The sequence below is a fragment of the Wallemia mellicola genome (assembly GCF_000263375.1).
Source record: "Wallemia mellicola CBS 633.66 unplaced genomic scaffold WALSEscaffold_7, whole genome shotgun sequence".
NCBI classification, from domain to species: Eukaryota; Fungi; Basidiomycota; class Wallemiomycetes; order Wallemiales; family Wallemiaceae; genus Wallemia; species Wallemia mellicola.
In genome coordinates, this window is record NW_006531964.1 from 209,441 (window position 1) to 233,709 (window position 24,269).

Genomic DNA, 24,269 nt, shown 5'->3' on the forward strand with positions numbered 1-24,269 from the left:
ATTGACATCCCGGCTGCAATCGAGTGGATGAAAGAAAGAATAATCTACTAAATGCTAATGAATAGATACCTTAAAGGTTCTCTAGTAAAAATCTAATAGTGAATTTCTACGAACGATCTTCTTCCTTGATCACTTACGTCAGGATGTCACTTATAACACTCAGAGCAGGTAGAGGATTCAGAGCGGGTGAATCAAATAGAGTTGAATTTCTTCCGGATAAGGGACAGCTTGAAGTAGATGTGCAAGATGGATTGTGTCGTCTCTGTAGGTGATTACGTATACCAACAAACTGAGCTAACTTAATACGAAATTAGCATGGAGATCACGCGCTACAGACAGTCTAGAAGATGAGAACCTTCTCTTCCCTGAAGATAGCAAGTTTACACGCGTCGATGAGGAGCCATCTGGACGTACGTTTAAGCTTACGTTTGCTTCTAGCGGTGCCGTACATTTCGTAAGTAGATTCAAATAAACGCGTGTATCCACTCAAATATTACTAGTTCTACCTCCAAAGTGAAAGATCAGAAATCTACAAGAGAAGACTAGTAGAGACTATCAACAGTATCATTGACGACCCAGAGAATGGTGATAAGCTTCCAAAGCTCCCTACAGAAGCTCAAATTAGGGAACACCCAGAGGAATACAACGAAATGGAGACCGACTGAGGTACAAAAGCCGCGAATGTAAATTGAATACATTAATAAACTGTATATTTCTTTATAAATTAAACCGTTCTCTTGTTCTTCCTCTACCTTCACTATCGATATACCGGCCGAATGAGCACATCGCAGACGCTAATCAAATCGGGACAGTCGCTCGACGATTTCTTATCAACGTTCTGGACGAGTCATTTGCACCAGATTGAAGACGAGGTTACTGATTTCAAGAAGCATGAGTTACCTTTAGCGAGAATAAAGAAGGTTATGAAATCTGATCCAGGTGTGTCTCAATCTTCTATTATCTATCCACTAACGATACAACTCAGGCGTTAAAGTAAGTGATCAATTGTGTTACATCAGATAAGCTGATCCGATGCACCAAATCAGATGATTTCTGCAGAAGGTTCGCAATAACTACTCTATTGCCCTTATACTTATATAATCACAGCACCGATACTCTTCTCAAGGGCTTGCGAAAGTTAGTTCGCGCGTTTTCACACTCCAGTTGGTCTAACATCCACTCAGTTTTCATTTCAGAGCTAACATGCAGATCCTGGCTCGTTGCAGAGTCAAATAAACGTCGAACGCTTCAGAAATCCGATGTATCTGGTGCCGTCGAGTTATCAGATCAGTTCGATTTTCTGATCGACATCGTACCAAGGAGCGACGAGAGCAAAAAGAAAGGAAAGAATAACGCAGTAGAATCTGGCAACATCCAGCACCAAACGTATGCTGATGATGAAGCACCAGTAAATGATCTCCAGGAAGTTGATCAAGATGAGGTATCCGAAGGACACTTCCAGCAACCTTTAAATGTGAGTATATTATACTCCGGAATATTGAGTTACTCATGTCATTATTAGTACAATGAACAGCAAACTAATCCAGCAAATGCGGCCTATTTGCCCTACGAATCAGATTTCCTGTTAAATATGATCGGCAGTTCACCTAGCCATAACCAGAAACCAGACAACGCATCAGAGGGGTCAGCCAGTGACGATGCAAGTGTATAAAATGCCAGAAATGTTGTGTATTAATTTATTTCCTTATCTTCTATACTCTCCTCAAATTCATTCCTCTGTATTTCTGGAGCTGATAGTTTAACAGAACTGCAGTTGGCGTCAGATATGACATTGTTTGTATATATTAACTAACCCTGAAAGACTCGCGCCCACCCAGGCATAACAAGATGGGTTCCACGCGGGTGCCTTCATGTTAACTTTATTAGATTTGCGCCGATTAGTTGTTTCGTCGGTGGGTTGAGATGCTTGGCTAGGTATAGGATCATTGAGTACCTCGAAAGAAGCACTTAAACCACTCAAATCCATCAGACTCTTCTTAGTTTCCGAACTGCGCGTCAGCAACTCTCGTATTTCATTCTTCAATCTCGTTCGGAACCCAACCATAGAGGCTGTTCCACCAACAACGAGACAATTAGCGGCTAAATCCCTCCTTGTATCTATAGGTAACTTTTGAAGACATTTAACGATGCATTCTGGTATACTAGGCTGATCGATGTCCTCTTTACTATCAAATAAGTCTTCTACAACCTTGGTTCTGATCCAACCGGGTATAAAAACGACACCACGACCGTTATTTGTTTGCAATTTAACAGATATTTGACTAGCATCATCGTCTGATTCCGACATAACTTCATCATCATCCTCGCGCTTCCTCAGCAGAGGTTCAGCGAAGAGTGCTTTACACTTCACGTCCTCAATCCATGCATCGGTTATTGCGTCTTGGGGTATAGTACTTGGTGGAGGTTGAGAAGTCGCTGTGGAAAGCTGCTGAGTCGTGAATGGCGGATAATAAGTAGCATATTCAACGATGAGCTCTCTTAGTCTATCACTAAGGTACTTTCCACCGAAAGACGTTGTCATAATATGAGGATCTAACGGCCTCGAAGCGTAAACTGGGGATACGACAGTCTGAAGGTATCCAATGTCGACTACCAAACCGGTTGTCCTGCCCGCAGAAATCAAAGACAACAAAGGCGAAGGCGTGAATGAAACCGAGGGAACTTGAAGATTTGAGAACAGAACACTCATTATCGCGAACTTAACGGGTGAACTCAGTAATGGATTCTCTGCAATGATAACCCTCCGTTGTTTTGGATCAGTTTGTAACTGTTCAAAATAGATATCCCTAAATATATCTAGGACACCCAGTTCGTCCTGTATACCATCCAAATCCCATAGTATTTCTCTTATCATTATGCATTCCCGTGGAGACGCTTCCCCACTGAAACCAACTTTTATAACTTTTGAGCCTGGGTCTATAACGATCTTCGTTTCTGTACCATATACTGAGTGTCTCCGTGACTGCTCTGTTAGACCAACCGCTTATCGATAGTTTACTCACTGTAAGATAGGCAGGACTATGACCAGTAGGTGTAGACGGCTGCTTCATAGGCGTAGAGAAACCAAATGGCAAACCTACACCACTACCAGTCGCTCTATGTTTCACTGGCGTCAGCGGTGTTCTCGCACTCATCGCGGTCGAAAGATAAGGAGTGTCTTCTCAAAAGACGAAGTCATGAAATGAAAATAAGGATTTAATATACAATAACTTAACATGCTTAGGTGGAGGATCTGTCTGTCAATTCGTCGTATCTGCTCAAGCAGGAGTACCCTAGATAGTCTGTGCTGGGTTAGTGACAGGAGAAGAAGCCAACATTAACCCACCAAAGTTGTCTCCTGGGTCACAGTAGCATCTACCAACTGCAGCGTCACCTTGAGGACAGTGCTGGAATGGCTCATGACGATATCTGCGCTTTGTGAATATGAAACAACAGCATAAATGTGAAACTCACCCAATATCTTCAAAGAAGTGAATCTGATCAGGTCTAGAGAACAAAGCGGCAGCTATTGAGTGTACAGGCGCATCGCCCCAACGCTATTCACTGTGAGTGGATGCCCACATAATACAATAACAAACCTACCTCATAGTAGAAACCACCGGCTTTGTCCAAGTAATCGAAAAATGCTCTGTAGGCTGGTGATCTCCAGAGATTTAAATTAGCGATCTCGAAATTACTCCAGAAATGACAGTGATTATAAGTCTTGCCGCCGTCGTCTGATAAGAACTTCATTGCGTTCTCTTTTGGTACATGCTCAGGGTGATCATGAATGAAGTCTGTTGGATTGTCAATTGGATGTGCAACTAATGACGGTCTTTACGCACTCTTTACCGTCTCCCATAAAGTAGGTATAGACTCCTGGTACTCGTAAAGGGATACGGTGAAACCTGGTCGTTTTGAGCATACGTGTATGTGTTATATATCGGAAACCCACCATAGTTGATGTCATTCTCGGCCAAGAATTGGAATGCTTTGGGGTTGTCAGATGGAAGAGATAGGACTAGAGTACTTACGATCGTAATCAACATCGCAGAACAGCTTTTAACGAGTTAGAACACCTATATCCAAATATAAAGACAATGACACACCTTAATGTCCGGCCTGTGATGTCAGCGTGTGAAAAAACAAAAACAAAAAGGAGACCCACTCAACGCGCCAATAATAATCAAAGTTATCAAGTAGAGGATGTCTCCAGAAGAACCCGGAGTTGAATCTGCACATGTTCCTGTATGGTACGGAATTAGCGTATGGTACTTTACCCAGGCTCTCGAGTGCATCTCTTGCTTCTGAGGCCTTTGTCTCATTTATGAAGCTAGGCTGATTCCAGTGGTCTTCTGGAATAAGCCCATAGTGGCAGGGTGAGTCGCTAAGTGCTTGTGTACGTCTGCAGTAAAGTGAGCGTGATATAGACGAGCGATAAGAGTCTTACTTTTTGAATTCATCTGAAAAAGGCTTGTCATTGAGGAATACCCATTCATCTGGCTATTATGAGTGCCTGGAGTAGCATGTCTTCTGTCAAAACTCACAGCCAAACTTCTTATTAAATCTGTCCTCGCTGGTGTTCATAGTCAGAATATAGGAATATTTGAGTTACTGATACCCACACAGCTCTCATCGAAGGTAAAAACTGGTACAAATCGCTATTCCTAGCCAAAACGACGAACGCAGCCTTCTGACGTTCTTTCGTCTCTAGATCTGGTCGGAGCCAAGTAGAAGTGAGAGGTCTACGATGGTAGCTGCCATTGTTCTTCCCTCTAAATATCCTTGATGTGTACTGCGAAGGCTGAGAGAATGACAGGAGCAGCCCGAATGAAATCTATTGTGGCGTTTGAGTAGATTTATAAGGAAATACTGCGCTTACAATAGCAGCAACTACTAGTATACCAACTCGCCATAGACGGTGCATGATGGTTGTTGCTCTGAAGGTACGACAGGAACAAACGTCATTGATTTAAAAATAATCTACTTTGCCGCAGGTTTTTTCACTTGTTTACAATTTTATTTACAAAATTAAATAGCGCGTTTCCTTGATCAACTCCCATAATGTCTCTCAATTCTTTGTTTGTCAATTCGACCAAGTGCCTTATAGACTTCACTTTGTTGGAAATGTAGTGGTAGTTCTTCCCTGTTACACCTGGCATACACCTCAGTACCTCAGATGGCACCGTCGACCAGTTTTCCTCGATTAAATCCTGCTGTCCAACTTCATCTTGCCCTATGCTGACTGCTTTGTCGCGATCTGGTTCCTCTCTTTGGTATTTGAGATCTGCAAACATCTCAGCGGTCTGTCTAGGCGATGAAGACCACAGTATACGCAATCTTGGGAACGATATAGTCAACATTACGAGTCTCGATTGAAATATCTCCGTCGGGCTGGTACCAGTAATAGAAGGTTTCTTTGTATTCATATGGGGTATGACTTTCTTTGATTCCGAAATTGTCTGTAGAGCTTGTTAGTAGTCCACATTATAATACCACCACCACCACCACTTACTTCCAACGTAAACGACTTGTTCTCTTCAAACTCTATCAAAAGTATCGGTGTCTTATAATAAGTGCTCATATATTCACATTGCGTGAACAATCTACCAGATTGGAATGATTGATTCAGATCTGTCAAGCTCTTTCTTTCGACACACATCGTCGGATCTAAAACATAATCACCAACGGTTAGAGTGACGGGTATGACTTCGAATTTGGATCTGTAGAGTATACCAGGAAGTGATGACCTAAACTCTCTGTTATCTACAATGATCTGTATAAAGTAAGTAAAATGATTCTATTAAATTGTGATACTTACCTTGGGTTTCGTGTCACCTGTAATAACTTGTCCACCAGCAACACGTGCGGAAAGAGCGCTCAGATAATGATCGGTGCCGGCACGACTAGATTCTTTCTCAAGAAGCGGCATAAGCATTGTCTTTAATTAATAAGCAACTTTCAAGACTAATAGAAAAGTAATACTGACCGATTTCTCTCTAATAAGTCTCTCGAATGCATCTTTCTCTTTACGTAGTCCTGACAAATAAGTCTGCTCTTCCACAGATGCATTGTACATCAGGAAGTACATCCTTATATCTATCTGTGGATTTGAGGATTTGTAAAGCTGTAGTAATTATATGAGGATATCAACAAAGAGAACTTTGTCAACCCACCTCGACCCGCCTGACAAAGGCAGCATTAGGATCGTACATGATGATATACTTCGGTCTAATCTCGTTGAGTAAAGTATCATCATCATCATCTCTATAAGCTCTTATAAGTATCGTCTCATCTTCCTCCATCAAACCAAAGTATTCATCGTTATAAAACACGTCATTTGGGTCTCCAGTAAGCAGAAATTGGGGAGTATTATCGAATAGACGTTCATCTTCATCATCACTGTCATCTGAGATCTCAATCACCTCTTTCTCTTTGTTCTTCTGCGTAGATCGCTGTGATTTACTAGGAAGGATTAGACAAGGAAAAATTAGGTGTAGAGAACCCACAACTGTGCTATCTGACGGGCTTCAGCTTCTAATGGTGATACTGTATTAGGGTCAATAGTGTTGTATGACTTCCTATTAGATGCGACAGAAGCCATGACAGAACCACCTCGTACTCTTCGCCTATTATGACCATAAGCAGTGGCTCCCTCATTCCTCCTAAATTGCTCCTTCCGTTGTAGGGCAGCAGACATTTCTTGCTCTGAATTAGTCGGATTGTTAGCTTTATTCGAAACGTTTGGTTGCTGAACATCTGACTTCATGTTGGTAGACATATTAATTATGTTAGCTTTAAACATCTCAAGATGGTCTCTGAGCAGTCTTTTCATCATCTTAGGCGCTCTTTTACTTGTTTGTAACTTATTATTGTCATCTTCGCATTGATCGAGATATTCAGACAACTGTATAGCAACTTTATTTGATGCACACATGATCAATGTCATGTTCCGTTCGTCTTTTGATTTATTTGTGGAATTGAAATGAATGTTGTTGTCTATTTCCGCTAATACCTCCGTTAACACACTCCATTTGGGTTGTTCTTCCAAGATTGGTACAATATTTGGGGGTAACCATGACCTGTGTTTGTTCTTATTGCTGTCACCATCGACCACCTTATACGTCCGCCCCTTGGCTGTATTGAATATGGTATCAGCAGCATCAAGATAAAGCCAAGGAGATGGTGTTTTATTAGCCATACTAGAATTTTTGTAATCTTCTAAATTAGATTGATAAATAGATTCAAGAAACTCTTGCAATTCGACACAGGAGTAGTTGAGGAGGTAAGTGAGCAGATTTCTTAAGGTTCTTAGATCTTCAATCATGCCCTTCGTTTTAGGTCTGATCAGATGCCAGACAGGTAAAAGTTGCATCCTGATGATCTTGTCAAAGCTCTTGAATAGGGCGTTATCGACGGTAAAATCGTCAATATCCAGCTGTTGTAATGGTTGAGCGTCTATTATATCTTCATGAGTTACAACTCACATATGAAACATTGCTCTTCTTAATTTCTTGTACTGTAGCATCCATACATTGTAATATCGAATGCTGCAAATCCAGCATACTTTTGGTCATGGAGGGGTATAACTCAACGACATCTGCTTTGCGTTTCTCGAGGTCTTGTTGGACAGTTTCGTGAAAGCGAGGCCATATCCATACTTTCCTTATCTTAAGAGACCTTAAGACTGTCTGGAGGGGAGTGACTCCGGTGTTGAATTGTACGGGATCATCTGAAAAAGCCTTCAAGAAGCCATCCTAGGGAACGTTAGAGGGAAAGATAATAATTGATAGCATTTACCTTGTTATTATCACGATAAATGTTTGTGATAAAGGCTTCTGTTGAATCTGGTGTAACACTACAAATTGTAAGTTAACATTCCTAAATCTAAGATGTGACTTTCTTCTCCGCATGTAGTACCACAATCCCAGAAATCAGTTCAACGGGCACGACGCCATTGAGCATATCGACGACGAGAATCTGAGAGGTCACTGACACTAATCCGCCGCCTTTGTATAACTCCTCTCTCTGGGAGCTGCCTATATCAAAATTGACTACTCGTAATCCTGGTCTAGCGACGCCCATCAAACTGAGTAAATCGCCGATACCGTCTTCTTCCTGGGGATCAGCATTTATTATCAGTACAAGTCTACGTGGATCTGACTGCAAAGCAAGGAAAGAAGCGACGATCTTGCGTAAACCCAATCCGGGTCCGAGGATCAATAGGCCAGAATCTGAAGGATCGAGATCTTCTACGGTGTTATCATCATCTTCTGTACTCTCACCAATCCCTTGAGGTATCAGCTGACGGAGTATCTGCCTATGAAAGCGTAGTGGCAATTCCATCGATGATGTCACGAAATAAAGAAGTTTGATAGCTTTAAAGTTACGCTAAATGGGAATTGTATATGAAATAATGCAACAATTGTTGATATAACTAGGTCGTATCAGCTATCAAACCTCTCTCGCGCTTACACTCATGTTTCCCAGTAAATCAGTACATTATATACGCTTGAACGAGTCATCAGCTTTGCAATGCGTGGTATTCCTAGATAGCAAACACCGTGCTTGGTTTAATAGACGCATTCTCTTGAACGTTATCGAAGACGTTAAACGTCTCTATATGCCTAAATTACTCGCTGAAATGCAACACGGGAGAGAAGAACTGGATACATACAGGAATAACGGTTGGTTTGTTGCACACTTAGATGGCATTTCTCACCCTAGTTAGGCTATCAATTCGCATACTATTACAAACCAACGCGGGAGAAACAAGGAGTTATAAAGAAAACCCGCCAAGTACGATATATACCAACCTCGAAACGTACGGTACAGCAGACAACAGACGAAGAAGATCTCTTTATCGACGATGACGATCTTCAATACGAACAAAAACCCAAACCGAAAGTAGAGACAAGTTATAAGATGCTAAAACTATTCGCAAAGACATTACATGTAAGTTTATTCTCGTCTTCTGTGTATTACTTACAAGATTGGAAGGTAATCGTACAACCTGATCAAGCAACAGAGCTACAACCATCGATATTGCCCTCACCTGAACCCGAAATAGTGCAAATAGAAGATAATAATCAAACCAACCTATCTGAAGTGTTACAGCCGAGCGAAGACGTCAAACCAGACATCAACGAGTTAATGATACCAAACAGTCAGGAACTCCCTTCATCTACGCAAGCAGCACTCAACGATTTCAACTTTGATGCGAGTAGCTCATTAATGCTATCGCAAATGTTACAAAATGGTCAATTTGGCAACAGGATGGTTGATAATGATGATGATAATGTGTATGAATAGTGTGTTTTTACTTTACTACTGTCTTAAACTTTGCCTAGATGATGATCTCGCTAGGAGTTTTTCATGCCTCCTACTAGTCTGGTTAAGATCTTTAAGCAATGCATCATGGCGTTTTTTCAAATTATCCATCCTAGAGTGCAGATTCTTCGGAGCATGTGGTGTAGATGTGGTTGGATTGTTATTTTCGTTTTCTGGCAAATCGTCGAGAACGTTAAGTCTAGATGGTCGCGCGAGCCTAGATGAACTTGCTCTGGTCGATAATGAATTCTCGCGTGGGCCGCTATCTAATCTCATATTGGGTGAAGACTTGAAATTCTTCCTCAGTGCCGGTCTAGCTGGTTGTTTGACATATTGCTGAGAATTCATTCTAGACAAACTAGGATTATGGATAGATTGTTGGAAATTCATCCGTGACAAACCAGGATGATGGATAGATTGTTGGGAGTTCATTCGTGACAAACTTGGTTGGTGTACCGATTGCTGAGAATTCATACGTGACAGACTCGATCGCGATTCTACCCTCTTTAATGGAGATTCTCGGTAGCCGCCTCCATCATTCTGAGTGTTGTCATCGACAGATGATAAATCACTGCTGTAAGAGACTGCTCGAGGGAGGGTATCCAAGTTGAAGCTATAATCCAACCTCTTCTTAGCAGACAGTCCAACACATTGCTGCATCTCTATAAACGCTTGCTCTTCTGATAAGTTTCTATTCTTGTGCGTCGATGTCGTATTGTTGAACGACAATTTGAATGGTGTTTCAGGTGTCTTCCTTGTATGATATGACGGGAATAAATCTTGTACTGGTGGTATATAATTGAATTCATTCCAATTATTAGATTGTTGGAAAGATTCATTGAAGGCTTCCAAACTTATTGAATCGGCTGCTTGGAATAATGCACTGAAATCGAACGCCTTTTGAGGTGCTGGTTGTTCTACGGCAATACTGTCATCTTCAACCAGTTCATCGAGCGTTTTGTCAAAGTATGTAGTTTGGATTTTACGCTTCGACATGCTTTCCCAATCTGTGTGTCTGAAGAAGGCATGATTGCGTACCTCCTTTGTCCCATAATAACCTAAGCGCTCAGTTTGGGGTTTAAAGAGGCTATTATTGGTTAATTAGTAGCTTACACTGGAGTAGGCACTCACCAATCAAGTAAATGGCGTAGTTCCCCATTCGTATCTTGCCCGAGTGTGTAACTGCGTTGCCTGATCTTGTTGTATGTCTCTCCAACAGTTTCTGCGAAGAATGGCGTAACTCCGTACGCGAGCTCGAACAGGACAACACCAAAACTCCACCAATCTGTCTCAGGACCATATAATCCAGGCGACTTCTCATCATAATGAATAGATGATCCCGTCTGCTCAGCAATCAAGTATTCTTCTGCAGCCAGCAGTATCTCGGGTGAGACATAATCTGTTGTACCGACCAAACCTAAGCTGTCAGATTTCTTAGCTTTACGAGTATTGTTAAGAAGCGGCACAGCAGCGCCAAAGTCTGTGAGGAGTATGTGATCATTTGATGATAATAGGATATTTTGTGGTTTGATATCCCTATGTAACCAGCCAATATCGTCATGTAACCAAGTAAGAGCATTTAAGAGCTGTGACGAGTAGAGCTTTATAGTTTTAGTTTCAAAACGCGTATTTTGTTCTAATAATTCGAGTAAATTCCCGTTTATCGCTAGCGGAAGTTGGATGAATAAATCATCAGGTGATTGGAAAGCTGATACGAGTGGTAGGCAATTACTAGTATTTCTCGTTGCTGCTAATAGATGTACAGCTTTCTCATTCGTCGGATTGCTGAACTGTGGACTGTCAGATGTCGTGAGCGATATATGAAGAAACTCACGCCGATATTACGTTTACTGAAGCCCTTATTCATAACCTTCAACGCGTAAAATGATCCATTTAGCTTGCACTTCACTAACTCGATACTGCCGAACTGTCCCTTCGATATCAGTTTGAGCTTTATGAAATCTTTTTGATTTATGTGCAATTGATTAAATTTTACATTATTATCATCAAATTTTATATTCTTGAGCTCTTTACGTCGTTTCAGCCAATCCTCCATGATGACATATGTGGTTCAAGCGACGTAGCGGTATATCATGCGATTTTCAGTTCTTTCAATGTATTCCCTCTGTGATCTGCGTTAGACATACTCATTAATTTCACTCATTGCTTACCTCTATCAATGCTTCTATTCGCTTTTTGATAGCTTGTGGTGTTGGTGCGAATCTCGATCCTAGTATCTTCGTAGCTTCAATTATGACCTCATTATGTGATGCTTGTTTCCTTGATTTCATTATTCTTACAATACAAGCCTAATATACAGTTAGATTTTGTCTCACCTTTATCAAAACACTTACGTCAGTTTGATGCTTGCGCTCTTCTTCCACCTTTTCATCGGTCTGTTTACGCTCTTCTGTCGTCTCTACTCTGTTTGCGATTGTTGCTATCTTTATCTTCGCCAACGGGGAGCTAAAGTTGTTGTTTATTCTAAACTTGTCAGTTACTTTAACGTCTTTACTTTTTGGATCTTTCTCTAAGAGTTTGTATTTCCCACAAGCAAGCGTTTGAAGATTCCTCTTAAGTTCACCCTCGGCTATGTTCGTCGCATTCATTATGTCCTGGTAGCTGACCCATTCTTCGTCATCCACATTCTCGAAAAGTAATAATATAATCGCAGCAAGCGTCGAGACATTGATTTCATATTTTCTGTTTTGGAATTCTACCTTTAGATCGACACTACCTTGTGTGACTTGCCATAACATCCTCCTACCGCTGTGACGCTGCAGGTAGAATCTCTCATACTGCTGCTGCAATCTCATCATCTCAGCTGGAAGTGTACAAGTATTGACTTGAGCTGAAATTGGCCAATACGATGCCGTCAAGACGTTTACGTTCAAATCTGCATTTTCTGATTCCTTTTAGGGCGTTAGACAATTTCTTTTCCCATATAATCACCTCACCTTCTCCTTGGTGTTTTTGTAGGTTTTGAATGATTTCATATTATCAGCAGATGTTCGCATGTCTATGTAATCATTAATTGAAGTTTCTCAAGCGAACTATACTTACCATTAAACATACCCTCCATCTTCTGTGTGAACTGTACACCACATTCAACCTTCAACTTAGCAAGCATACCACGTTCCGCATCATCAGAAACTGATCTACCTTGAATCAATCGACGAGCGAGATGTCTCTTGTAGAACACTTCAAAGACATCCTTATCAACCAAAAATCTAAATAAGATTATAGTCTCGTCCAAGATCTGATCTGTTTCATCTTCAGTCTTACCCTTCAAACCCTTCTTGAGGTTGTCATCAATGAAGAGAGAGATAAACTCAGATGCTTTAGGATTCATATTAATGAAAGTCTCAAAGCCCTCATTAATAGAAGTCTGTATATCTAAATCACCTTTGAAAGATGTATGCCAAAGATTATCCATTTTCAGCTTCAATGTGAGAGTTTGTCTGACCCATTGTAAAGCCAAGCTTAGTGTTGAGGCATCGCTTCCACCGCTAGGTTTCTTTTCTGACATAGAAGTTGAAGGCTGTTTCGATGATTTTGAATCATCTACCAGTGTCATAATGTCAGAATTGATACTCTGGCCGCGTCTAATGACGTCATGTTTGATGGCTCGCCTTAGATTCACTGGGCCATCTTCAGGTATCAATTGGAATAAGTTATACAATCGCCCAAGGATGTCAATTGAATCATTTTCTATCATATTAACCAAGCCAGTAGCAGAATTTGAGAGTATTTCGTCTATTTTGTTACTAATTAGCTCTTTTTCCAAAATCTGCTTAAATATCGGCGATGTATTATGACTGAGGTAATGTAAACAACGATTGCTTTCCTCTTCGAGTCTGCTTTCTACGCGTTTCAAGTAGGAAGGAATATCGTTCGATTCTAGGAAGCTTGTCGCCTCATCTCTGTAGTATTTCTCTGTCTCCGCTCTAAGTTGTGGCTCTAGGAGCACTGTGTATATTGATTTCTCATACGGCGATGGTGGGATGTAGCTCTTTGTTTTGCTCTTTAAGTGCACGGGTGAGAGTTCCGATAACTCGAAAAGGATATCGCAACAGGATTTAAGAGCTGATCTATCGATAACCTGACCATCCCTCTCTAAGCATATTTGTGAATGTATGACTGCAAAAAGTGTAAATTGTATGTCTGTTGATGTCTCAGAATTGTTGAGAACGACATCCCTGAATAAATTCAAGCCAAGTTCCCAAGTGGATGCGACGTTCTTCGTGGGCGTGTACACTTTGTCCATGTACTTCAAGACATCGCGAAGTTTAGTCATCGATGCTGTGTGGTCGTCCCAAAGCTGAATAAGAGCTTTGAGGAAAACCTCGCCTGCATTCAAGATAGATAGCTGATCTAGGGAATTTGACTTGTGGGTCAGTATCATTTGGTTCGTTGATATTGGTATGATGTATCGTTTTGTGAGTGCACGAAGGTATTGCTCTGTGAGCTCAGATAGGCCATCATATAGCCTCTGACCGTGCTTGTTGAGTACGAGGGTGTATGCGCTGCGGCTGTAGAGTGTTAGATTGTTGCAACAACTTACATGCTACTTACTAAGTCTCTTCAAACGAGAGTTTGGATGCATTGTGGTTCTGTATTTCTCTAATAGCTGAGGCTAGTCTCGCCCAATTCTCCTCCTTTGATCTGCCACCGTCAATCTGGTGATGTTAGGATAGAACTGCTGATTGTAAATTTCAAACCTTTTTTGGCGGTTTCTATAGAAAATTATTAGCTTTTGAAGCTCACGTGAAGTTGCTGTACTCACTATTTTAGGCTTTACCGGCCTCCTTATAGATGACATCCTCGTCGCTGCTCTTGAAGAACGACAACGAGGACGAAATGGTAGCAAACATCGGTGACGTTATCCCAGATGCTAAATTCAAGTATATCCCCTACACAGAGGAGTCTATCGACGTCTGTGGCGTGCCTGTCACTCTGAACGCACACTCTGAGTGGAAGAACAAGAAAGTTGTCATTATCAGTGTACCAGGTGCATTCACGCCTTCTTGCCATATGAAGCACCTTGTTAGTATCATACTAATTCGCTTACACGGCTAACACGCCCCAGCCACCTTTCATTGAGAAGGCACAGGAAATCCACGATAAAGGCGTAGACGTTATCGCTTTCCTCAGCGCTAATGACCCATTTGTTCTTTCCGCCTGGGGTAAATCACACAACAGCGACGGTTCGATCATTTTCATCAGCGACACCTATGCGGAGTTCTCCAAACAACTTGGACTGGAAGCCGACTTGACTGACAAAGGAATGGGTCTTAGAACCTCTAGGTACGCCCTCATCATCGACGACCTCAAAATCAGGTACGTCAAGAAAGAGGAACCGGGTCAGCTCGAAGTAAGCTCTGCTGAGGCTATACTAGCAAACATTTAATCTGCACCGCTTTGTAAATATATCCGTTGATTTTTATTCACCGCTTGGCGCGTAACATATGATCTCATATTTGACTGATCTCTTTCGGCCCGTCCACCATGCAACAATTTGCACAACAAGCTAGGAAATCTGCTGAGTTGGACAATAATCCTGTTATATTCCAGGTATGTCCATTAGCTAGTCCTAGTTACATGCTCAACGTCCACAGCACCCAAATCCACCAAATGAAGCTGCTGCTTTCTCTATATATCACGAATCACACAATCTAGCGACAGCTCGTGGGTAGCTACTCACTAGAGTCATTTTCTAACACCTTTCCAGCTTATTACAAAGACAGTGCATATCTCACCGGGAAAGAAGAGCTTAGATTTGACCTCATAAACCCACAGGCATCTGGCTATGAACAACTTGCTAGGAAACTCAAATCGCATATCAGACGCCGTTCTTACAGCATTAGTACGGGTGCGTCAGAGAAGATATCTGCATTATCCAACAGGATTCCATCCAGAAGGAATTCTCTTCAATCAAGCCCGTTGTCGGCATCATCGTCCACTCAGAGTGTGCCTCTTTTGGGGAATACATCAAACAAGTAAAGCATAGTCCGCTCATGAGCCTCAGAATGGTATTGATATTTTGAAACATTACGTCAATTTCTTATTCCAGTTGACCAAGTCATCAAACTTTACTTGCGTTCCACCGAATACATCAAGCGCACTGTTTAATATGTTAATAGGAATCCGATTTAACCATATATAGGCTTACCTTCCATATGTCAAATCAACCTTGCCTTTGGACAGCTCATTCACGAGTGCAAGATCATCAGCATCTGCAATTGTCAGCTGCCTTAGATTGTGATGACGTATGTGTACTCACGCTTTGCACCGCCTGCATAGGTCGTTGGTATGTTAACCCACTCGCCTAGTTTCTTCACCAAATCCTCATCGATACCCTTGCATAGTCCCTCGACGTCGGCTGCGTGTATCAGGAACTCTGAACAGTATTCGCTTAACATAGACAATGTATCTGTTGGTTGAATGAGTGGATATTTTATATCATAGAAGCTATGTACCCTTTGTTACTTCCATGTCCGTCAGCGTCTGCCATTTGTTCATCGCTACAATCCACTTATCATCGCGTCTTCTACAGCTGACGTCTACGACCAGTCTATCTTTACCGACAGCTTCGCTAACGCTTTTTAGCCTCTCCAATGAGAATTTCGCTTCTGGAAACAGGTAACTCGTTACGATAACCTAAAAGGTTAGCCTGTCTTCTGTCTTCTCTGGTGTTCTCACCTTTTCAGCGCCAGCTTCAATCCATTCAGCGGCATTTTGATCTGTTATACCACCACCGACGTGTAAACCATCTGTATATAGTTAGATTCGCACGTATACAAACTAAATGTTCACCTCTCCAGGCAGAAACTGCAGACTTCGCAGCGTCATCATTACCAGCGCCTAACTTGATAACATGACCACCTATAAGTCCATTCTGTTTGTATAACTTGGCAAATTCAGCTGGCGTTTTGCTGTCACATTAGAGAATATCATGGAATGTTGATAAGACACACTCAGCTACGAAGTTCGTCTTGAGTTCGTCTGGATTGTTGGATAATGTACCGCCTACGATCTGCTTAACTACACCGTTGTGGAGGTCAATACACGGTCTGAAAATTGATGTCTTCATTGTCTTCTTACAACGAAGAACTGACGAAATGCTCGGTTTATTTAGACAGACTGTCGTACTATCAACCAAAAGAATACCACGTAGAGCACCTAGAAAGCCAACATACGATGGTACAGGGAAGCTACAGTCTACAGATTCCTACCTTCTCGCTGCGAGAGTGAAGGAACTCAGTCAGAAGAAGAAATTCAATGAGGCTTATGCAGTTGTACAAAATGAATCTAGAGGAAATGGCCTTGCTAATGTCGTCGTATGGAACCAGCTACTCCAGGAGTCACGCATAAATCAGAAACCGAGCGATACATACAAGCTTTTCATGGAGGTGAGCAGACTGATTTGTGCCTAAATACCACTAAACACCTTGTAAGATGAAAAAGAGAGGTATTACACCAAATAGCCGTAGTTACACTATTGTTTTTAGAGCACTAAGCGGTGTAGATAAAGAGAGACCCACTAAGAAGGTTATAGAAGCTGCAGAGACTATCTTTCGTCAATTTGGCATTTATCAGCAAAGTCTAGATGACGAAATAGACAGAAATTTGGTGGAGGAAGAGAGAAGTGTGCTCCCTATCAACGCATATCTATCTATATTGTCAAAAGTAGCACATTCAAAGGATATGATGGATGTATTTGAGGATATGGCAGATATCGGTCCTTCCTCTGCAGATACTTACACCTACACGACACTCTTTCAGGGTCTTCTCAAGGCAGGACAGAGGGAAGACGTTGAGAGAGGACTCACGCTTTGGAAAGTCTACATGGACAGACTAAAAGATGCCTGGAAACATAGCAAAGACACTCCAGAATGTCAGAGATTGCTCCCAGACACGGCCTTGATATCGACTGTATTGAGACTTCTTAGTAAAGGCACGCCAAAGGACTGCAAGACGGGTCTGATGATTGCCCATATTTTCTTAGGTGTACCTTCACATTCACCATTTATAGAGAAAAAGGAACTAAACATACCAAAAGTTGAACTCAATGATCGTATTATAGATTCGCTGTATCACTTAGGATTGGCAGCTGAGAGGCCGTCACTGGTAATCAGACATGCTGACTTTTTACTCGCTATGGATAGCGTGAAGAAGTACATAAGTACGCGTAGTATGTTCTTTGCACTGCTTGCTTGCGCACAGGAGGGAAATTCCGACAAAGCTATTGAATATCTTCATATGATGTGCACAGAGCTCAGACGTGCACAACCAGATTCACAGTCATTTGATCAAGCAATGAGTGCTGCAATGAAAGCTCGTTCATACAAGCATGCAAAGGAAATATATGAAATGGCAATTTCAACGAAGACAGAAGTAGACATAAGGATAATGAGCTCATTTATTAAAGCTGCGTTGTCAACTGGAAACACTGGTCATATCTTCGATGCTATGGAAATCTTTTCCAAGTATGGTATCACCCGCTTTATCAAATCCGAAGACAAAGAACAATCTCGGACGACGAATAAGCACCAGCGCTTTTGGGAACATAGACTAGCTACAGGACTTAGAGATGCACTTGATAAGCTTAAAACGCAGAATGTACCCGGTAGGACGCGGAAGCATAACTTACTCTTCGGTGAATACGCGAGAGTGATAGCCGGAATAATTGGAGAGAAGAAAGTAGTGAATAGTAGGAACACATATGATGAATGGGATATAGACTTGTAAAATAATACATATTGTCGGTATTTACCGCAACTTCTTTGTTTCTTTCGACTATCATCTGATACCAATGAGAGTAACACAGACGAAACAATTAAACCGCCTAAGTGCCAGAGAGGGCAGTCTAGCAGCCAGGACGCTGATGAACCTCACACATTCACCGTCTTGTGGATGCTCAGCTTGTGGCACACGTAGCTTATCAGCCCATAATGCACCAGTGGGCGATAACGCATTCGAGGTGGGTGGATAAACAGCGATAATCGCTCGTGCTGAGCATACTATAGGTACAATCAGCTGCCATTAGGTTTGGGCATAACGTCACGAGAGAAGTTGGGCAAGATCTCGCGTCTATGAGAGCTCGCTTGGTAGGTTTATAGGGATATTGTTAATATACGGGACTAAATCACTGATAGGTTGGTGTATATACTGACCCAACGGTCGCCAAACTCAAGCCAGTCCGCACGGTACAGTCGGAATTACTCGCTATAAACAATTCTCACGTTTTTGAAGGTTCTCGAGAGTTTAGAGGAGAACAGAGTACCACATAAGATGTTCGAACAGGTAAAATGCGAGCCAAACGAAGACAGGTGGGTTACACACATTGTGGAACGCTTGTCTTACAATACGTCAGTCTACAAGCAGCCATCGACTTTGCGCGACAGCACAACTTCTCACACTTTGTCGCCGTTGGTGGTGGTTCCACGATGGACACTGCTAAAGTCGCAAATCTATTTAGTGTTTACAAAAACGAGGAGCTTCTGACGTTTGTTAATGCGCCAGTAGGAAAGGGACAGATTGTAACCCAGGCACTCAACCCACTGATAGCTATTCCAACGACGGCGGGTACAGGATCAGAGACGACTGGCCAGGCGATTTACGACCACCAAAGTCTGGGCGCAAAGACCGGGATTGCGTCTAGACTCCTCCGTCCTACTATGGGTATCGTAGATGTCTGGAATATTGATACCTGCCCTGTCGAAGTACACATAAGCGCGGGTTTAGACACGCTCTTCCATGCACTCGAGTCATACACAGCTATACCGTATCACCAACGTACTCCGCGCCCACAGCATCCAACTGAGAGGCCTGCGTATCAAGGTGCTAACCCTATGTCAGATGTCTTCTCTCTCTGGGCTCTGAAAACAACTATTGAGAATTTACCTCGTGTCGCCCGTGATCCTACGGACAAGAAGGCTAAGGAACAGATGCTTCTAGCTTCTACATTTGCAGGATATGGTTTCGGAACCGCTGGTGTTCATCGTACGTACAAAATCAAGTAGTGTGCGTTTGCTAATATTCCACTAGTCTGTCACGCTTCGTCATACCCAGTACGTGAAGTTACGCATTCACAAGTATACGCTGATGTACTTTAGATCTCCGGTTTGAACAAGAAAGGTCCACAATACAGCCATCCAGGGTATGAGAATGTGGGAGAACCAATCATCCCACATGGTATCAGTGTCGCTTTAACCGGACCAGCTGTCTTTAAGTTCACAGCACCATCAAACCCAGCTAGACACAGGGAAGCGGCCAAGTTATTTGCTGGATTAGATGTCGAACCAAAAGAGTGGGAGAGGCTCCCAGACACGGATATTGGACAGCTACTCTAGTAGGCGCATTAACTAAATCAAATTTGTTATCTAATCCCCACGAAGTGACAGAATTGCGTCGTTCTTGGCACAACTGGGTATACCGATGGGACTCTCAAAGGTTGGCTACTCTAGCTCAGATATTCCAGCTCTGTGGGTTATTTTTTCAGAAGATTCTTTACTAACTTGAACTCCAGCGTTGAGGGCACATTACCTCAAAGGAGAGTGCTCAACTTGGCACCAAATTTCAACCCGGAATTGGATGAAGCTAGAGATCACTTGTCAGGCATTTTAGAACAATCACTTAAATATTAAACATTGCATTACACTCCATGTACACCCAAGTATTTTAATGTATAAATTTGATATATTCGTGATAGATCGGTGACGTAAATAACGTCATCTTTGACAAAGAGAAAACACAACGTAGATAATGAATTAACAAGTGTTGATTGAAGGATACTTTTGTAATCAGCTGATGTGCGTCACGCTGACAGAAGTGATGAAAACTTGCCGGTAATAACGTCATGGATGTTTTGAGTGGAGCGGAGACTACTTAGTCTGTCGCGTGCTCCTTAGACTACAACATTCAACAACTAACAATCTGAAAAATGGTGAGTCAGGAATTCTAAAGTATTGAAGGAGGGGTTTCTAGTCTAGACGTTTCCATTACACGCCTCGAGGATACGCTCTAGCGCTAGTAGCTTGTACGCCAATCAGCACCCGACTTCATGCAGTCTACCTAGCAAGGCTAACACATAAGCAGGGAAAATCAACCACTCAAGTATTCTACAAGCCATCACCAGTCGAGCATGAGACCTTCAGTGTCATCGTCAACCCAGACGAGTACAAGAGATGGTCAGAAGGCGACAAGACGATCCCACTCGTTGAAGTAGTTGATTGTTAGTGCTGGCTTTTATAATGACGTCACTCATACTTTACAGCATTTGACATATTCTACACTGAACAAGGCTCACAGGGCAAGATCGGCAGAGCATCCAAGCAACAATTAGAGAATGTATTCGGTACATCCACAGATGACGTTGTCGTCGCAAAAATCCTCGAGGCAGGTGCAGACCAACCAGTCGAATTGTCAGGTGGTTCTGCAATCAAGAACACGACGCAAGGACGTGGCGTAGATCTTAGAGGATCAGGTAGTTCGACTTCAGGTGCAGGCCACCGCTAGATTATGAAATTTATGATTGCTATGGTTTAATATGACAGCATGTACGTCAAAAGAATAATAAATGCATTAAATGGGTATCTATTCTGTTTTCTTTCTCTCTTTGTCATTCCATTGTACAGTATTTCTATTGTAACATGACCAAGCTGGACCTATTACCTTGAATTTGTTAGTTGGTATATAATATAGCTTTGTAAGTCTCACAATCGCAGCAATGACACATCCAGAAAGGTATACAACTGCTGTCACTTCAATTCTTGAAGTTATCCAACCAGATATGAAAGAAATGAGCTATAACGCGTTAGAACAATAGTAATATGAGCTATAAACCTACAGTCGTGGCTGATATTATTATCTTCTGTAAACGCTCAGCTTTGAGCTGTCCTACGTAGTCCTAAAATCAAACTATTAGCTGCTGTATAGTCTGATATAGAAATATACTTACAATTTCACCAGCCAGTGCCTTTTCAATAGTTTCCATCATCACCGTTATCAATGAAGCTGGGATATCTAGGGCCAGTGGGTAGTTATTCGAATATATTAACGGAGAAGCACTTTAAGACTAGTGAATACACTCTACACCCTCATTCTGAGATACGCAGGTTGTTTGAGAACCTTGACAATGGCGATATCGATCTAGCTATTATACCAATACGGAATTCAACATTTGGACAAGTGAAGGAATCAGCAGCTGAGATCGCACGGAGGGAGGATCTGATAAAATTAGAAGAATACCAACTTAAAGTGGAGCACTGTTTGGTTGCCAGAGCAGGCACAAAGTTAGAGAACATACGTCTCGTCAGTTCACATGAGCAGGCTTTAGGACAGTGTGAGAAATACCTCACTAATAAGAAGATCAATCAGAGGATTAAGGCCTCGTCAACTGCGAACGCAACTGAGAGACTATCAAACGTTGATCAGATCGAGGGCTTGGATATCTCAGAATGCGCTAGTATATGCTCAGAAACGTGCGCTGGTTTATTCGATAATCTGATAATACTCGAGCATGCTATACAGGATAACAAAGGTGAGTTAATAGCTACAGCTTGACAGCCCGTCTCACGATGTCGATCGTTAGATAATACTACAACTTTCCATCTCATGACAAACAAAAAGCTTGAGGGACCACAAGGAGACAAGCTTTTGGATCACAAGAATGATATATTTAACCTTTAAAAGGATGTGGATGTACACTTATAGAATATATTTATAGATGCCTTTTCTTAGGTCATATATTTTGGTTGGGGATATCTCCCAGGTACTTGAAATGAGCTGTAGAGGGTATACAGCTATTATATAACACCCCTAGAACTTTAATATTTATATAGTTTTGATATGCATACTCTCTACTGCCTGATCTGCGTCTTTGTTAAGCATACAACAGCTCGAAGGAATGTAGGACAGAAGAGATAGGAAAGGAATACCGAGACTGTCTAATAGCTGATACAAATATCATGATTTCTGTCCTTCAAATCCACTCAACACTTGTTGTTAGAATACCATCAAGAGATGAATTCTCTAAAACTGATAGATAGGATTCTAACGGCGCCATTGAGGAGGACGCGGAGGAGGAGATACGCCAACACAGGTCAGTATCTTTTGCATCTCAGCCATACGCTAACTAGCGATATAGATATCCATCTACAGTTCCCAGAGCAATACCCTAACAACAGGAATAGCATCATTAGAGCTAACAACTCCAGCTGGTTATTCCAGTTTATTTTCAGGTTATTCACGAAGAATGACGGCTATAGCCATAATGACAGTCTAATTAATGACGACTTACATAAGGAGAAGGACGAACTTGATCAGTTTCTTAATATAGAGGATAAATCCCCAGCTACGAAAACATCCCACGGCCGTCCTGTCAAGCGTGAAACCAGTCAAACAAACTACCAAGACTTATTGACTAATCCACCGAAGAGCGCAAAGAAACAAGATCAACAATATCCATTTGCACGTGCGTTTCTATCTTATTCCTTGCTTACACGCTGATAAACACCCTTAGCACCGTTCAATAGGCGACGAACGACGTCGACTGATAACAACCTACTACCCAATCCACTACCTTCGCGTAATTTACTTGCTGTTTCTGGCTCAGGTGCTAGCCAGACAACCTATTCACCCTCACCTTCTCCACCTCTTGAATCTAGAAGCAAAAAGCTATCAAATAAGTCAACAGGCGTGCATTTACCAAAAACATTGGTATTAGATTTAGATGAAACATTGATACATTCAACAAGCAGAGCTCCGCAACGGTCATCGAACGGTTTCAGTCTCGGTTTAAGAAGTGTTTTATCTGGAAATGGCATTGCAGGCGGTGATGGTGGTGCACATATGGTTGAAGTCGTACTCGGTGGTAGAAGCGTTTTATATCACGTATACAAAAGACCCCATTTAGATTTCTTTTTAAAAAAAGTTGCTAGTTGGTATACTTTAGTCATATTCACGGCGTCTATGCAAGAATATGCGGATCCGGTTATTGATTGGATAGACGCGGGTAGGGGGATTTTGACAAAAAGACTTTTTAGAGAGTCCTGTACCCAAGCACCTAACGGTAGTTACATGAAAGATCTCGACATTATTGATAAGGACTTATCAAGAGTTGCTTTAGTTGACAATTCGCCAATTTCATACAATATCAACCCAGCTAATGGAATACCAATATCAGGTTGGATAAGTGATCCTAACGATGAGGCATTGCTCGATCTGCTTCCATTCTTAGATTCATTGAGGTTCACAACAGATGTTAGAAGAGTTTTAGGTGTAAGAGGTTTTACATGAATAGTAAATATTAAATATTATGAATTGTTGGATTTCCAGTTGTCTAGCCATAGCGTGAATCTCTCTAAGTTGCTCTCCAGATTCTCGATTTCTTCACTCTGAAGCTCGACGACTTGACCTGGATTCGGGAAAGCTTCTAAAGCTTCATGAAGGCACTCTCCGAAAATCTCAGCGTCGTTGTTCTCCTGTATTTTCTCCGATTTGTAACCGCTTTGAGTGTATTAGAACGAACGTTTGAAGGTATTGATTAGGGTGGACTCACCGATCTTCCAACCTCTGATAGAGTACTTGATGATCGCACCTCAGTACGATAACCAAATCGAGCCAATTCTCTGGAAAAATCTCTGAACAATGCCAATCTAAGATGTTACCGCCTGATTCAATAGTGGACTCTAACTCATCGAGTATCTTATCGTCGTCTACGTCGTAACACTGCCATTCGTTATTATAGCCGTTATGGAGATCCTTCTGCTTTACTAGATCGCCTATGCTTATATGCTTGAATTGATTTTGTTGATCGGATGCTCTATTAAGTGATTCTAAAATTGATTGCGATAATGTTGTCTTACCAGTTCCAGGCGTACCCGTAATTAAAATATTCGGTAAATTTCTTTTCGACATTGCTCAAGGTAGGAGTT

At 41.8% G+C, this 24,269-nt stretch overlaps 18 protein-coding genes across 18 annotated transcripts; 10 read left to right on the forward strand and 8 right to left on the reverse strand.

Annotated features, from left to right (window-relative positions):
* Window positions 1-53: 53 nt before the first annotated feature.
* On the forward strand, window positions 54-718 carry WALSEDRAFT_68537 (hypothetical protein). The gene is made up of 3 exons (XM_006957798.1): window positions 54-264; window positions 315-454; window positions 501-718. Exons 1-3 carry the CDS (start codon window positions 144-146, stop codon window positions 663-665), a joined length of 426 nt encoding a protein of 141 aa, XP_006957860.1. The 5' UTR covers window positions 54-143; the 3' UTR covers window positions 666-718.
* Window positions 719-752: 34 nt separating this feature from the next.
* On the forward strand, window positions 753-3,148 carry WALSEDRAFT_37543 (histone-fold-containing protein). The gene is made up of 8 exons (XM_006957799.1): window positions 753-939; window positions 986-993; window positions 1,047-1,062; window positions 1,108-1,137; window positions 1,185-1,474; window positions 1,523-1,768; window positions 1,815-2,983; window positions 3,024-3,148. The coding sequence occupies exons 1-6, from the start codon at window positions 777-779 to the stop codon at window positions 1,670-1,672; spliced, it is 657 nt and encodes a 218-aa protein (XP_006957861.1). The 5' UTR covers window positions 753-776; the 3' UTR covers window positions 1,673-1,768; window positions 1,815-2,983; window positions 3,024-3,148.
* On the reverse strand, window positions 1,199-3,151 carry WALSEDRAFT_45184 (actin-like ATPase domain-containing protein). Its single transcript, XM_006957800.1, has 3 exons — window positions 3,024-3,151; window positions 1,815-2,983; window positions 1,199-1,768 (listed from the first exon to the last, which is right to left on the reverse strand). Exons 1-3 carry the CDS (start codon window positions 3,069-3,071, stop codon window positions 1,693-1,695), a joined length of 1,293 nt encoding a protein of 430 aa, XP_006957862.1. The 5' UTR covers window positions 3,072-3,151; the 3' UTR covers window positions 1,199-1,692.
* Window positions 3,152-3,176: 25 nt separating this feature from the next.
* Window positions 3,177-4,942, reverse strand: WALSEDRAFT_32237 (glycosyltransferase family 15 protein). Its single transcript, XM_006957801.1, has 13 exons — window positions 4,883-4,942; window positions 4,626-4,837; window positions 4,548-4,576; window positions 4,451-4,499; window positions 4,169-4,405; window positions 4,110-4,122; window positions 4,035-4,059; window positions 3,956-3,991; window positions 3,846-3,908; window positions 3,604-3,797; window positions 3,475-3,557; window positions 3,347-3,429; window positions 3,177-3,302 (listed from the first exon to the last, which is right to left on the reverse strand). Exons 1-13 carry the CDS (start codon window positions 4,925-4,927, stop codon window positions 3,241-3,243), a joined length of 1,131 nt encoding a protein of 376 aa, XP_006957863.1. The 5' UTR covers window positions 4,928-4,942; the 3' UTR covers window positions 3,177-3,240.
* A 61-nt stretch (window positions 4,943-5,003) lies between these two features.
* On the reverse strand, window positions 5,004-8,346 carry WALSEDRAFT_51071 (hypothetical protein; the record flags this gene model as incomplete). The annotated part of the gene is made up of 11 exons (XM_006957802.1): window positions 5,004-5,462; window positions 5,516-5,776; window positions 5,822-5,941; window positions 5,990-6,127; window positions 6,177-6,465; window positions 6,510-7,438; window positions 7,488-7,757; window positions 7,801-7,847; window positions 7,878-7,881; window positions 7,921-8,234; window positions 8,280-8,346. The coding sequence occupies 11 exons, from the start codon at window positions 8,344-8,346 to the stop codon at window positions 5,004-5,006; spliced, it is 2,898 nt and encodes a 965-aa protein (XP_006957864.1).
* WALSEDRAFT_68540 (hypothetical protein) lies at window positions 8,335-9,312 on the forward strand (the record flags this gene model as incomplete). The annotated part of the gene is made up of 3 exons (XM_006957803.1): window positions 8,335-8,687; window positions 8,732-8,955; window positions 9,001-9,312. Exons 1-3 carry the CDS (start codon window positions 8,480-8,482, stop codon window positions 9,310-9,312), a joined length of 744 nt encoding a protein of 247 aa, XP_006957865.1. The 5' UTR covers window positions 8,335-8,479.
* A 14-nt stretch (window positions 9,313-9,326) lies between these two features.
* On the reverse strand, window positions 9,327-11,403 carry WALSEDRAFT_45191 (kinase-like protein; the record flags this gene model as incomplete). Its single annotated transcript, XM_006957804.1, has 3 exons — window positions 11,165-11,403; window positions 10,462-11,120; window positions 9,327-10,417 (listed from the first exon to the last, which is right to left on the reverse strand). The coding sequence occupies exons 1-3, from the start codon at window positions 11,384-11,386 to the stop codon at window positions 9,328-9,330; spliced, it is 1,971 nt and encodes a 656-aa protein (XP_006957866.1). The 5' UTR covers window positions 11,387-11,403.
* WALSEDRAFT_68542 (Cullin-domain-containing protein) lies at window positions 9,327-14,818 on the reverse strand. Its single transcript, XM_006957805.1, has 11 exons — window positions 14,420-14,818; window positions 14,117-14,373; window positions 14,052-14,066; window positions 13,906-14,009; window positions 12,394-13,862; window positions 12,288-12,349; window positions 11,685-12,242; window positions 11,502-11,639; window positions 11,165-11,455; window positions 10,462-11,120; window positions 9,327-10,417 (listed from the first exon to the last, which is right to left on the reverse strand). The coding sequence occupies exons 2-9, from the start codon at window positions 14,150-14,152 to the stop codon at window positions 11,402-11,404; spliced, it is 2,436 nt and encodes an 811-aa protein (XP_006957867.1). The 5' UTR covers window positions 14,153-14,373; window positions 14,420-14,818; the 3' UTR covers window positions 9,327-10,417; window positions 10,462-11,120; window positions 11,165-11,401.
* On the forward strand, window positions 14,168-14,818 carry WALSEDRAFT_60153 (peroxiredoxin). Its single transcript, XM_006957806.1, has 2 exons — window positions 14,168-14,376; window positions 14,420-14,818. Exons 1-2 carry the CDS (start codon window positions 14,191-14,193, stop codon window positions 14,738-14,740), a joined length of 507 nt encoding a protein of 168 aa, XP_006957868.1. The 5' UTR covers window positions 14,168-14,190; the 3' UTR covers window positions 14,741-14,818.
* Window positions 14,819-14,838: 20 nt separating this feature from the next.
* WALSEDRAFT_68544 (hypothetical protein) lies at window positions 14,839-15,507 on the forward strand (the record flags this gene model as incomplete). The annotated part of the gene is made up of 3 exons (XM_006957807.1): window positions 14,839-14,904; window positions 14,949-15,018; window positions 15,062-15,507. 3 exons carry the CDS (start codon window positions 14,839-14,841, stop codon window positions 15,331-15,333), a joined length of 408 nt encoding a protein of 135 aa, XP_006957869.1. The 3' UTR covers window positions 15,334-15,507.
* On the reverse strand, window positions 15,097-16,423 carry WALSEDRAFT_37557 (Phosphoribosylformimino-5-aminoimidazole carboxamide ribotide isomerase; the record flags this gene model as incomplete). Its single annotated transcript, XM_006957808.1, has 7 exons — window positions 15,097-15,454; window positions 15,503-15,566; window positions 15,614-15,763; window positions 15,810-15,990; window positions 16,033-16,103; window positions 16,147-16,265; window positions 16,308-16,423. The coding sequence occupies 7 exons, from the start codon at window positions 16,421-16,423 to the stop codon at window positions 15,382-15,384; spliced, it is 774 nt and encodes a 257-aa protein (XP_006957870.1). The 3' UTR covers window positions 15,097-15,381.
* A 14-nt stretch (window positions 16,424-16,437) lies between these two features.
* WALSEDRAFT_68546 (hypothetical protein) lies at window positions 16,438-18,081 on the forward strand (the record flags this gene model as incomplete). Its single annotated transcript, XM_006957809.1, has 2 exons — window positions 16,438-16,742; window positions 16,789-18,081. Exons 1-2 carry the CDS (start codon window positions 16,452-16,454, stop codon window positions 18,079-18,081), a joined length of 1,584 nt encoding a protein of 527 aa, XP_006957871.1. The 5' UTR covers window positions 16,438-16,451.
* Window positions 18,082-18,145: 64 nt separating this feature from the next.
* Window positions 18,146-19,979, forward strand: WALSEDRAFT_63809 (Dehydroquinate synthase-like protein; the record flags this gene model as incomplete). Its single annotated transcript, XM_006957810.1, has 9 exons — window positions 18,146-18,313; window positions 18,360-18,440; window positions 18,489-18,539; window positions 18,586-18,662; window positions 18,707-19,335; window positions 19,381-19,403; window positions 19,449-19,684; window positions 19,731-19,817; window positions 19,862-19,979. The coding sequence occupies 9 exons, from the start codon at window positions 18,146-18,148 to the stop codon at window positions 19,977-19,979; spliced, it is 1,470 nt and encodes a 489-aa protein (XP_006957872.1).
* Window positions 19,980-20,191: 212 nt separating this feature from the next.
* WALSEDRAFT_63810 (DUF1960-domain-containing protein) lies at window positions 20,192-20,850 on the forward strand (the record flags this gene model as incomplete). The annotated part of the gene is made up of 3 exons (XM_006957811.1): window positions 20,192-20,197; window positions 20,431-20,566; window positions 20,609-20,850. The coding sequence occupies 3 exons, from the start codon at window positions 20,192-20,194 to the stop codon at window positions 20,848-20,850; spliced, it is 384 nt and encodes a 127-aa protein (XP_006957873.1).
* WALSEDRAFT_60154 (hypothetical protein) lies at window positions 20,264-21,336 on the reverse strand. The gene is made up of 5 exons (XM_006957812.1): window positions 21,293-21,336; window positions 21,182-21,241; window positions 21,052-21,138; window positions 20,596-21,006; window positions 20,264-20,565 (listed from the first exon to the last, which is right to left on the reverse strand). The coding sequence occupies exons 1-4, from the start codon at window positions 21,329-21,331 to the stop codon at window positions 20,929-20,931; spliced, it is 264 nt and encodes an 87-aa protein (XP_006957874.1). The 5' UTR covers window positions 21,332-21,336; the 3' UTR covers window positions 20,264-20,565; window positions 20,596-20,928.
* A 6-nt stretch (window positions 21,337-21,342) lies between these two features.
* On the forward strand, window positions 21,343-22,023 carry WALSEDRAFT_57157 (hypothetical protein; the record flags this gene model as incomplete). Its single annotated transcript, XM_006957813.1, has 2 exons — window positions 21,343-21,874; window positions 21,926-22,023. 2 exons carry the CDS (start codon window positions 21,343-21,345, stop codon window positions 22,021-22,023), a joined length of 630 nt encoding a protein of 209 aa, XP_006957875.1.
* A 333-nt stretch (window positions 22,024-22,356) lies between these two features.
* On the forward strand, window positions 22,357-23,631 carry WALSEDRAFT_63812 (NIF-domain-containing protein; the record flags this gene model as incomplete). Its single annotated transcript, XM_006957814.1, has 3 exons — window positions 22,357-22,435; window positions 22,481-22,807; window positions 22,856-23,631. The coding sequence occupies 3 exons, from the start codon at window positions 22,357-22,359 to the stop codon at window positions 23,629-23,631; spliced, it is 1,182 nt and encodes a 393-aa protein (XP_006957876.1).
* WALSEDRAFT_45205 (nucleoside-triphosphatase) lies at window positions 22,858-24,269 on the reverse strand. Its single transcript, XM_006957815.1, has 2 exons — window positions 23,894-24,269; window positions 22,858-23,841 (listed from the first exon to the last, which is right to left on the reverse strand). Exons 1-2 carry the CDS (start codon window positions 24,250-24,252, stop codon window positions 23,649-23,651), a joined length of 552 nt encoding a protein of 183 aa, XP_006957877.1. The 5' UTR covers window positions 24,253-24,269; the 3' UTR covers window positions 22,858-23,648.